Here is a 12,942-nt window from a genome sequence, read left to right as displayed (position 1 = left end):
GAAGATATGGAAAAGTATTAGAGACATTCTGTAGAATTCCCATTCCACACAAAATCAACTGTAACATAATATTTCTTTATCACATGCCTTGAAAGACGAAGGGGATGAAGGAGAGATCTCTCTACAGCATCAGCAAAGCCCCGAGGTGTGGCTTCTTTTATTATCAGTTCAGCAGAGCTGATGTGGGCTTGGAGCTTTTGCCAAGTCACACATTTATAACTGTGAGAAATTTCTACAGCATTATGCTAATAAAATTGTTCAGTAGCTTGCATTTATACTCTGCCTACCGGGGGACAGTGCGATTCTTCTCTGCTTGAATGTCAGCTGATACGTTTTAGTCAGAAAGCTGAAGACTCATCTAAATGACGACAAAAGGACTGAAGCCGTTGCCACAGTTCATCTGTGAGGGTCCCAAACTCATTTTCCAACTAAATAACTTTAAAGAAACACTGTTTAGACCCTTACTAACAACTTCTTTTGATATCTAATCACTCTGTCAGAACTGGAACTTTTGGACTCCATCACACTGGAAACAAGCAAATTAAAAAACGCAGTCAGACAACCAAGAATACGGTGTGCAAACAATGTCCACTATTATATGTATCACATGTATCAAGGCTGAAAGGAGTCTATTGACCTTTTCTAAAACACAAGTTGGAGATTTTCATAAAGCGTTTTTTGTACTGAATGTTCTTAATTTATTTATTTTTTATGCCATGGATCATTTTCCTGGAAGGAAAAAAAGGCTCAGTATTTGTGTGTACAGTTAAACTGATGCACATTTCATCAGATTTCTTCTCCTAGATTAAATATTTTCTATAGAAATAATGTTTCTTAAAAATTTACAAACTGATCAAGTCATCTCATTTTTGATAAACTAACTAGACTGGTGCTCTTCAGTTCCCCAAAGCAATGGAGGGATTTCTTCACTCAGGATTTCTTATACCTTTATAAATTCTTTCCTACTTTTCTTTATTCCTTCTTACAGATCAAGTGAATACAGTACACTAATAATCATTTAACTAGTGCCGTATTCAGAACAAACACTATACCTACTATAACCCTTAATTAATATTTTCGGAATTACAGTCCAAGAACTGCATTAGACTAATTAGCAAAAGCATCTTCTTTGTGTTCAATTTCTTTTCCTACTGTGATCTTTAAATGATTTTCACATTTACTGACTTATTGGCTACATATCTCCACTGCACAAATACAACCTTTTTGATTTACTTTAAATTCCAGTAAAACTCATGTCATCCAACTAAAACCATTTACAAAGCAATCAAGAGAGGTCTCAAGATCGCATATTATCAATAAATTTAACCAGGAAAAATTTTATACTTTTCAGAAAGTAACAATAAATATCTTGAATAAAAGGGGTCAAATTACATTCCCAGAAGAGCACCATTTTGGATGGTAATTCCTACTCCTCTTCAGAACTAGTAACTTGTAATTTTCAATCTATCTAGAACTGGCTGCTTTTCTTTGTCTTGATGCTGTTTTTAAGCCAAGTGTACACTGAAAACACACAGAATTGCAGGGGTTGGAGTGGAGATCAACAGATCATTGAGTTCAACCCCTCTGCTACAGCAGGCACCCTACTGTATGTAGGTCACACAGATGGGTGTCCAGACAAACCCTGAATATCTCCAGAGAAGGAGACTTCATGACCACTCTGGGCAATCTGTTCCAGCACTCCATCACCCTCTTGCTAAAAAGTTCTTCATGTTCATATGGAACTTCCTGTGTTCAAGTTTTAGGCCATTACTCCTCATCCTATCACTATCCCACTACCTCATCCACTTGCCTCCCACCTCCCTTTAGATATTTATAAACATGACTCAGTTCCCCTCTAAGTCTTCTTTTCCCCAGGCTAAACAGACCCAGGTTACTCAGTCCTTCCTTGTACAGAATATGCTCCAGGGCCTTTTTCAACTTTGTGGCCCTCTGCTGGACTCCTTCTAGGAGACCCCTGTCTTTTTTGGACTGGGGAGCCCAAAATGGACTAAGTAGTCTAAATGCAGCCGCATCACAGCAGAGAAAAGGATGAAGATCACCTCCCTCACCCTGCTGGCCACACTCTTCCTAATGCACCCCAGGATCCCATCAGCCTTCCAGGCCACAAGGCCACACTGCTGGTTCGTGGCCAACCTATTGCCCACAAGGACATCCAGGTCCTTCTCCACTGAGGTCCCCTTGAGCATATCATCCCCTAGCCTGTACTAATGCATGCTGTTATTTTTGCTCAGGTGCAAGATTCTACTCTTGTACTTGTTGAACCTCAACAGGTTACTCCCTGCCCAGCTCTACAGGATGTCCAGGTCTTGTTGATTGGTAGCAAAGGCTTCTTGTGTGTATGTCTAACAGAATTCTAAATATATATCAATGTATATATATAGATGACTTTAGCAACAGATTTTCAGTCTCAAGAAAACCTATTACCTAACATGTTAAACAAAACTAATGTCTATATCACCTGGCTGATACAAGATATGCTGTCTCCAATTCCTTATTGATCTTACCCAGCCTTAGCCTTTCTAAATACAATGCAGACTCATAGTTTTTCAAGATTTGCCAAAGAGAAAACAAGAGGAAAAGTTCTCCGCTGTAAAAACAGTCTAAGTGTAAATGACTTCTGTATACTAAATAGTTTAAAATGTCTAATTTTAGCAGCTGGTCTCTTATGTCACCATAAGCGCTAGAATGGTTCCTATTAGTGCAAACTGTGAATATAGTATGCAGCCTCTATGCAGTCAAAACCCAACAATTTTCTACTTCTGGTATTCTGGCACCATTATTTACATTCTGTCATTTCTAAATAATTGCCATGTTTTTGCCACTATTTTTGCTTGTTCATAAGAAGTAATATCTACTTCTGCTATCTATCTGTACCTAAAATGTTTTTCTCTGCTGGATTCCTACTGCGAATTAAAGAAATATCCATCAACTAATTGTCTGAGTATTAGATGGGAATTACTGAGGAACCACAAATATTTATGTACAATTTATACATTCAGTGTAGACTGCATTAGCATAGAAACAGTGTACATGTACAGTCTAACTTATAACTGTAAAAAAATAGTAGAGCTATTTAATAATTCATGACTGTTGTTTTTCAGTCAAGCCTCATAACTTCACCGGCAGATTCAATGCAATCTGGCCTAGGTAATTCCGCTATTCCTACCACAGAACATTTTGAGACTTTTCATTGCTACTGAGGAGCAATACTTAACAGTATCAGTCTTGCATGGCTGCAGCATGGGAGCCAAGCAAGTCATCCAAGATCAAACAGGAAGTCTGTAGTAGGAAAAAAATATAAAAGAAAAAAAAAGCCAAGAACTGAGCCTTTTCATGTCCTAGTTGTAAACATGACACCTCCTCAGTATACATGAAGTCAGCCAAAACAGAAGGCTGCACACTGTGCCCAGCAGTGGGTCAGTTTCTAAGCGGGTGGGCAGAAGAGAACTGATAAAGGGAAAGTTTATTTCAGAGTCCCTGCAAAGTTCTCTTATCTGTGTAAAGCACTCACTTCACAAGCATTACGTGAGTGTACATCTAATAAGAATATTCATTTATATCACTTGCAAATCATTTTAGATGACTGAAAAAGTATTTTCTTTAAGAACACTTGTTACCTTTAGAAAATAAAAAATACATATATTTTCTAAGGCACTGGAACAGGTTGCCCAAGGAGGTTGTAGATGCCCCATCCGTGGAGGCATTCAAGGCCAGGCTGGATGTGGCTCAAGGCAGACTGGTCTGGTGGTTGGTGACCCTGCATATAGCAAGGGTTTTGAAACTAGATGATCACTGGGTCCTTTTCAGCACAGACCATTCTATGATTCTATGATGCAAGTGCCTGCAATATTTCTGTTTGTCATTATTTCAAAGAAAAAAAAAGAAAAAAAAGAAAAAAAAGCACAGGCAAGATTCAAAACTTCCACATCTTTTTATGCAAACATGGTATCCAGGAGAATCTGAAAGAAATGTCTTGTACTGAGGGACACTGCCCACACTGAAGTCAGCGAGGTACACCAGTGTCTGTTTACTGCAAGTCTAAAGCCTAACAGGCTACATTACTCAATAGCTATGGGACCTAGAACAAAAAATGTTAAACTAAAAACTTACCTACTCAGTACACACCTTCACTACCTTTGACAAAACAAATTAAGACACTTGGCATTCCTGTTTTCTTTATAAGGCCACAAAAGATAAGAAGACACTCAGAAATAGCCCTCTGCATGCAAAACATCACTCTTTAGAAACCACACCAGGAATATCATCGGTAAACAATACCCTTTCCCCCAAACATGTCCTCTAAAATTGAAATTAAAACACCTACCACCATTTTCTTCTCCATTATTATTGTTTGTCTCAGCCATTTCAGTGCCATCTAACTCAGATTCACATCCTAAATCCAATGTTCCATCAGTAGGGCATGTTGATTCCTCTTTCTGCGGTTAAAATTAAAAAGAAAACTAAAATTAACAAGAACAATATCAGATATGTTTCTGCTGCATCTCCAAAAATAAATTACTGCCGTATACTCATATGTTTACATTTCACAAAAATGAAATGAAACATGCTTGTGAGTTACTCCAGAAAAAAACATACAAACAGACCTTCATGAAACAACTTGCAAATTAAAATTAAAAAAAAGCTACTTTGTGAAGTCAAAACATACTCTATATTTAACAACTGTCAAATAAAATGCAAGTTCTTCCACATTTTATTTTATTTTTTTAAATCTTTTAACAGAAACAGCCTTGTTTGGCTGTTAAAAATCCGAGTCTTTGAGTTGAGTGTCCAGAATGCTGCAGCAAAACACAAATCCTTTAATGTTTCTTTTTAGCTTTTGGCTGTTTCCTGAATTCAAATAGCTAAAGCAACCTGGAGCTCACGAGCATGGGAGTGATTGTGAATACTTGGGTCTGTGCCAAGAATATATCCAGATTTAAAGCAAAACAACAGCATTTATTTTAGTAAATTAGGAAATGGAAACCTATTAACTCAATCCCATATACAGAATTTTTGGTTAACGGGGGCAAACAAATCTATATGGTTTTATGGATTGAAACATTTACATGTGATCTGTCTGCCATAAATTACAGAAGAGCCTCCATTTCACTCCCCCCAGCTTCAAATTTTAATTAACTACGTTTAGGTGGCCAAACACAGTCTCACTCTAGTTTTTCACATTTCTCCAATTTGACTGTGAAGCCACTTCAAGTTTGGTCATGGATAATAAAAAAAATGTCATACACAGAAATCACCAGATACACACCGAGAACAACAAATAAAGCAGAAAAGAAACAGCACAAAGACAGAACGCCATCACTATATTCCCTGTCAAAACTAATGATGCAAGCAGAAAATACGATGCTGATTTTTTTAGACTCAGGAACCATTTTTCACCATTCAAAAATCAAACATTAATACAATTATTTAACAAGAAAATCTGTGATCATCTTGATCTGAATGCTCATAAAACAATGGCTTTTCTGTGAAAAACTCTTGACAAATCAGCATTTTAGTTAAGCTGCATGTTTTTAATACTACATGCCAAAGTCAAGAACATGTATACGCTATCTAGGATAAAACATTCAATGTTTACTTTCATTATAAATCCTTTTAAAAGACATCTGAAAGCAGTTAGTAGGACTATCAGGTCATTTCCTCTCCAAAGAATCTAATCTGTTTACCTTTCTATCTATTGAAACATTCATAAAGAGGATTAATAGCACCATGTACTTTCTATTCACAGCATTTAAACTTACTTTGAGAGCGTAGAGTCCGGACTTCCCAGGGATTTTGAAGAATGTTCCATCACCTATGCGAGTGTTAGTATGAAGCATTGCATTCAGGCAAGCTAATGGAGAAGTTCCACTGAAAAATAAAATTGAGCAAAAATAAAGCAGTCCAAGATTGAGTGCCTCTTGTAAAACTATTCCCTCAGTCTATTTTTTATTTTTTTTCAAATCATGCTTGCCTGGCTTTTTTTTTTTTCCCTCCTTTTTCTTTCTTCTTTCTTTTTTTTTTTTTCTTTTTTTTCTTTTTTTTAAATTCTCTCAACACTGAAAACATCTACATTACAATAACAGGCCAGTTTCAAACTTAATCATATGCATCTGTCCCCTAGGCTCGAGGCAAAAAGTCTGTGAATTATAATTATGCTTTTCTTCATACAGCAACCAGCTCCACATTTAAAGAGAACCATAGTCCAAATATTTATGTGAAATTACTTTGTAAATAACACCATGAAGCCTCATTTTTAAAATGTTACAGACAACGTGGCTGCTGCACATGAATGATCAAAACAGCACCAAGTTCATGGGCAGCTGCATCCTATAGGATAAAAGGCAATAAAAGAACAACATGGAGCCAAAGAAGAACGCATTAAAATTAAAAGTGATATATAGTTAAGCCTTATACAGGCTTAATGTGGTCAGCATGCGTTACTATACATAAATATAAGCACATTTATATGTTTCTGTGAAGCACTATCTTTCCTAATTAGAATTGTCTCAACGATTAAGAGACTGACCTACTCAAGGTAGTAATTAAGCATGATATCATTGTGGAATGCACGTTAAGGGACTATTTAACAAGAAACACAATGTGTTAAGAAAAAAAAACAGTACTTGTACACAGATCTCTTTATTAAATATGCATGGATATGGCAGAAAAGGAATGCAGATGTTTCTACTCCGGATACACCTAGACAATGGTGAAAAGTTGATATCAGAAATGTTTTATTTCCGTTTAATTTTAAACTGAAATGTTAGTACAAGATGTACAGATGCACTGTCACATCTCTGTCCTCGTTTACTGACTGCTGAACAAATACGCTGGGACTGACTCTGAAACTGTGCTTCTTCCCTGGGGTCGTCAGCCTGCATGCGCACTTATCTTGAGCCACGTAAATATATTCCACTTGATTAAGTGGAACAATGCCTGCGCATTAAATTTAGCATGCTGCTAAGTATTTCAGGATTGATTATATACTCAACTATAAGGCAAGATCAGGGCTTTAGAAGTCCATCAGAAACAACTGTTCTTTATAACGTGATGTAACAAAATGTTCTTTTTGAAATTCACAAGACTAGTCTTTTAAATACAAAACTGAATTGAAACTGCCCTCTTTCACAGTATGCAGAAGCTTTGTGTTAACTCATACAGTTCTGTTAAAACAAGATTCATCTTTCCTGAACATATATAAATTTAATGGCAAGACAGATCATGTGGTAGAATAACAGAATGATAGAATCCTTAGGGTTGGAAGGGACCTTTAAAGGTCATCTAGCCCAACTCCACTGCAATGAACAGGGACACCACAGCTACATCAGGCTGCCCAGGGCTGATCCAGACTTGCCTTGCAAGTCTCCAGGGATGGGGCATCAACCACATCACATGGCAACCTTTTCCAGTGCCTCACCACTCTCACTGTAAAAGAACCTTTCCTTATATCCAATATATATATATCTTCCTTCCTTAATCTTGAAGCCTTTGCCCCATATAATTGCATCCTGTTGAATATAATTCACCTACTACTGGTCACCCAACATGTCACATTACTACATCCAAAATCAAACGTACAGGTAAAAATGGTGATTGTTGAAAAGCATATCAGCTACTTAACATAAATGTACTTTGTAAGTATTCTAAATATGATCATCCAATATGAAAATTCTAAAAAAAAAAATTGTTTCTTTTTCTTTTTGGGAGGGCAAATAAAACTAATTCCACATCTGGTTTTAATATAATACTGTAACATAATATAAAAGTAAGTATTTCAGAACTATAATGATACTGCTAACAGTAGCACAGAAGATACTAAGAGATTCCATTTCAGTTGAATTTAATAATTACTTTATAAAGTTTTGGAATACGTAGCATACCTCTCTTTACACATTTTTCATACTGTATTAATGTTTGACAAGCAAAGACACGGGCTTTTAATGGAGCAGTTCTAGCTACATAATTTCTTCCATATGGTAGCTTACACAACATGAGGCAGTTTAGACCCTCACAGTCTTGGATCTTTTCAGTTAAACATTATCACAGATTAAGACTTTCCCTGCAAGATAGAAAGAACTTGCTGACTCTGCAGTAGAAGACAAACTCAAGACATCAACAAGAAACAAAATTCTGCATACATATAGGCAGTGATTTGCTTCATCCTCCTACACCTATGTAGAAATTCTAGATCCCTCACTTATTTATAGATATCATTAAGCAATTAAAATGATACATGATGAATGAACCCAGAACAGAGGATTTGGCAATATCTCATGACCACTACTGTGCTCACAGCAGATATCTTAATCTTCAAAGTCTAGCCAACTGGCAAGTGGACAATAGAAACTACTCTCAGACTTACAAAGAAATCTGCATCAGCTATGGAGCCAAGAGGTACTTTAACTATTATGCTTGTTTCGTAAAGATATCTGCAATTCTGAAATAGTTTTGCCTGTAACCAAGGGGCTGTATCCACTCCTTTTAAAAAGCAGACTTGCATATGTCTGTAATGGGCACAAAACAAAAGACACACCCTTAAGCTGAAAACCAAATAATAATCTGGATCCTAGCTAGCAGCTCAGACTGGAATCTCATGGTGTCCTTTATCACTGCTGTTCAGACCCATGTTAAGCCTATTCTGTCTGCACAGGCATCCTTAAAATTCCCAGTCATTACCCACAAGGGGTAATGGACATGCTTACAGTACATGCTATCACAACACAAAGAGCAGCAGTTAGAAAACCCAGCAATCAAAGAACCCATGACGCAGACTGATGTCTGAATCATAGGGTAGTATGTAATACTTACTGAATACTTTCTGAATTCTCCTTAGGCCTAAGGCCATACTCACTCTTGTCAGAGATGCTGGCATATATTAATAGAGCAGGCAAGGATGGCCAAATAAAAGGCTGTGAGTATCTCTGAATGTGAAATGCTGCACAACTTTACCAAAATTTTCTAAATGCTCCAAATTGGTTCAACTTTGATTTCATAAAATCAAATTGGGTACAAAAACTCTCTACTTTGCAACTTGGTATCTGTGATTTTTTATAGCAATAACACATTTTCACCCAATATGCTGAAAGTTTTGTTGCCGTAACCTACACATGAGGAATATATTTAGCATCTACAGCCTCCAGATGCTGAACTTCTATATTATTTATGATCTCTTGGGTGAGACTTCTTTAAAACGCTGTGGTTTAAAACACACACATATATATAGTGTCACCTCCAGTAGTATGTATTTAAAATTTACCATTTTCTGCTGGCATGCTTACTATATAAAAACATAAAAACATAGAAACAGTATACTTATACGTGCACAATTGCAGAAACATATATACTTTGAAGTTACTTACTTTCTGTACAGGTGATATGGAGTCGCAACAAGCAGCAACATAAGAAAAAAAAGAAAATACCGATGAGTTATCCAAAACAGAAGTTCTAATTACAATTTGATCGTTTAAAAGACATTAAGCAATTCACAGTTTTAGATATGCTCTTCCTCAGAATCTCTATATTGGAAGCAGTCAATCATTATTCCAAATAATGTCACAAAATTTCTGTACATTATAAAAGCAAGATCCTCAGCCCAACTCCCCAGTCAAAAAATTCCAACATTTTGTGATTCTGGGCTCCCTCTGCTGGTCATGCAGCTGGTGCTACCTGAAGCCAAGCACTAGTCTTAATGGCCTCCATGCAGAAAGCTCTGCAAAAACATGGACAGTGAGAGCATTCTGTTGCTTTTCTCCTCTGACAGCCTCCTGCTTAAAAACAGCACTAAACCCACAATTTATTTGTATATTTAAAACGTCTCAAACACATAGTTTTGTCAGAAACCCTGAAAGCTTCTATGGTTATACTTTTAATTCTAATGGCCTTTGCTAGACCGCTTGCCAAGAGAAAAATGATGATCTTGGAAAATGAGATGCTTTAAATATGGAAAATGAGATGCCTAAAGCCAGTCTGTCCATCCAATACAGTGTGGAAAGCAGTGGAAGCACCCTGAGGCTAGGCAAGCAGGGCATCTGGCCCCAAAGCAGGCAGCACTTCAAGCCCTTCAACTCCTTCCTAGAGCTTCCCAGAGTTCCTGATGGGATCTTAAATGGGACTGTAAGTGCTGGGAGAGAAGCATTTCGCTGCCATAAATGTGATTATTAATTTTTGCCTGCAATCATCTCACAGATCCACAAATAATCACAAAGCATAAAACAAAGTAAAAGCAAAAGGGTCCATAACTGATTTCTAGACCTGATAGGAAGTCATACAGCTAAAATAGGCTTATCACACTCGTAAATTATATCAAGAGATTGCAAAGTACCCCTGGAAGAAAGACCTGAAGTAAGAGATATATCAGTGAACTGGAGACAGAGAAAAATCAACAACATTACAGTCAGTCAAAAGAAATGGCAAGTGCTACTATACAAAATCAAATACTGAAAATACATATATTCATGGCAAGTCAAAGGGAGAGAAACGAGCACAGTAAAACAAATCAGAAGGTAATGATGGCACCACAACTGTATTAACAGAATGGGTCAACTGGATTGCCATCTGAGAGTCATAAAAAGTAAATATTTGGTTAAGTTAGGTGCTAGTGGATGTCAAATGCTGGGCCTACTTAATGAGAACCTTTGGAGAAAGGTTGCAGAAAACATATTTGTGTGATTTAATAGAGTAAAAGTAAACATAACTGTAATTTTTCAGAAAATTTAAAATGCTTTTGGAAGTCAAGAGAGATAAATATTCTTCATAGCCACTGGAGGAAGAAAAAGAAAGTTCTCAGGTTGTCTGAAAGTGTGAAAGTAACTGTTATTGTTTTAATCAACACTAGAACAAGACAAGGAAGTTTGTAAAATAACTTTCATCAGAGGATTAAATAAACACCTGTCCTGGCTGATTCACATACTGGAACCCATCCCAGTCTTAACACTGGTATTGAATGACCTCTTGAGAATGAGTCCAGCACAGCCTCCTAGGATTCTTTATCTCTTTATTAAATAGAAATGTTAAGCCTGAGATTAATTTCCAGGCAGGCAGCTGCTGCCCTGTATATAGCCATGCCTGATGAGCAGTGCTGCTGCAGCCCTGGAACTGGGGCTGAGCCCAGGTGAAAGAACTACCAGAGTTCTACTGAGTAGGAGACTGAAAAAACCTTGAGATGGTGTTCTGTATTTAAGTGTCTGGATTTGTTTAATCTGGGATGGAAGTGTTTATTTCACCATATCTGGTATGATGCTATATTTTGGTTCTAGGGGAAAAACAGTTTTTATAATAATGATGTTTATAGTTGCTGCTACTGGGTGCTGGTCAACACTCGGCTGAACATGAGCCAACAGCATGCCCAGGTAGCCAAGAGGGCCAAAGGCATCCTGGCTTGTATCAGAAATGTGTAGCCAGCAAGAGCAAGGAAGTGATGGTCCCTCTGTATTCAGCAATGGTAAGCTGCACCTTGAGTACTATGTTCAGTTTGGGGCCTCTCACTACAAGAAAGACATCGAGGCCCTGAAGTGTGTTCTTGGAAACTTCTTCCAATCTTGACAATTCTACAATTCTATGACTCTGTTCTATGCTAAGCATTATTGTATAGACCAATACAAGCAAAGGACCCAAGGAGCCAGGAAGGAACAGAATTTAGACAGCTGACTTAGCCTGGCCAAAAGAATATTCCATACCATACGGCATCAAATGGAAAGAGTGTGAACAGAGCAGAAGTTGATCTCACTCTTCCTCCGCTCAGGGGGCTAGCTGGAATCAGTCAGAGGGTGGTGAGCAATTACGTGTGCAACAATTGTTATGTACATTCAGATATGTATGTTTGCCATAATTAGTTTCTTTTTCTTTTTCTCTATCTTAGTAAATAGTTACCTCAACCCGTAAGTTTTACTTTATTTTTTTTTATTCTCTCCACCATCTCACTGGGAAGGGAGCAATGAGCAAATGACTGTGTGGTGCTGAGCTGCCCTGCCAGGTTAAACCACACTAGGACAGCCATAGGATCAGCAGAAAATTTCCCATCAATCTTCAGCAAGCTTTTCTGAAGCAGAAGTTTCAAGTTAGTCTAAACAATTCAAATCATGTGATACCGAAGTCTTGCCCTCATTCCACGTCTTCCCCCTATGTTTTGTGGATCTCTTGCATAAGAAGACTGTAAGTAAATCCATTTTCTCATCCAATGTTAACTAAAAACTGTGTGTTCTAGGTAAAATTTTGTTTGAACTCATTAGACAGCAAAATCATGAACTAAACATATTAATCCAAAATAAACTAATTTAAATTATCAAACAGAAAACTTGATTTGAACAATTAACTTTAAGCTTGCTTTAGTATTTTTTTCATTTGTTTTCCTGCTGGGAGGTTAATTCTTTCATTGCTTGAAATGATTAATATACCACAATCAGCAAATAGATAGAACTTTAATGTAGTATTACTTTATGCTAATCAGAAGACTATATATACATTCAGCAATTATCCAACTTAACTTACAATAATTAACCTAATAATTGTATTTTTTGATGTTAAAATAGCAATCACATCTTACTAAAAGCTGAAAAGCCTGGTAAGCTATTTTTGGAAAGAAACTGGAATTTGATTAGAACATTGGCTTTTAAATATTGAATTAAAAAGCACTAAATATATTTAATATAAAAAAAAAGAAGGGGGACTTTTCAAAATATTATGCAGCCAGCTAAATTTATTAGACAATAAAAACATGCTGTTTTACAGTGTTAGTAGTAGGGTAGCTAGGGAAACATCTGCTCGTTTTCTGTGAAGACTAGTGAAACTACTGAGCTGGTAGATCTCAGCCTTTCACACAAAGTTTTACTCATAAATTGGAACAAAGAAAAAAAAATCTTTTTGAAGTTCCAATTGGCTTTTGAATTTTAAAAGGACTTCTAATTTGCACTACAGAAAATACTA

The 12,942-nt window shown here is 36.8% G+C and overlaps 1 protein-coding gene across 1 annotated transcript in view; it reads right to left on the bottom strand.

Annotated features, from left to right (window-relative positions):
• ASXL3 (ASXL transcriptional regulator 3) overlaps positions 1-12,942 on the bottom strand; it is a 129,475-nt gene that overhangs the window by 63,057 nt on the left and 53,476 nt on the right. The window contains exons 4-5 of the mRNA XM_015855545.2: positions 5,781-5,889; positions 4,346-4,457 (exon numbers count right to left, since the gene is read on the bottom strand). Of these exons, the coding sequence (XP_015711031.1) occupies positions 4,346-4,457; positions 5,781-5,889 (221 nt within the window). The remainder of the gene's footprint in view (positions 1-4,345; positions 4,458-5,780; positions 5,890-12,942) is intronic.

The sequence above is a fragment of the Coturnix japonica genome, chromosome 2 (assembly GCF_001577835.2).
Source record: "Coturnix japonica isolate 7356 chromosome 2, Coturnix japonica 2.1, whole genome shotgun sequence".
NCBI classification, from domain to species: Eukaryota; Metazoa; Chordata; class Aves; order Galliformes; family Phasianidae; genus Coturnix; species Coturnix japonica.
The sequence above is the reverse complement of the archived record's forward strand: the minus strand, read 5'-3'. Positions and strand labels throughout refer to the sequence as shown.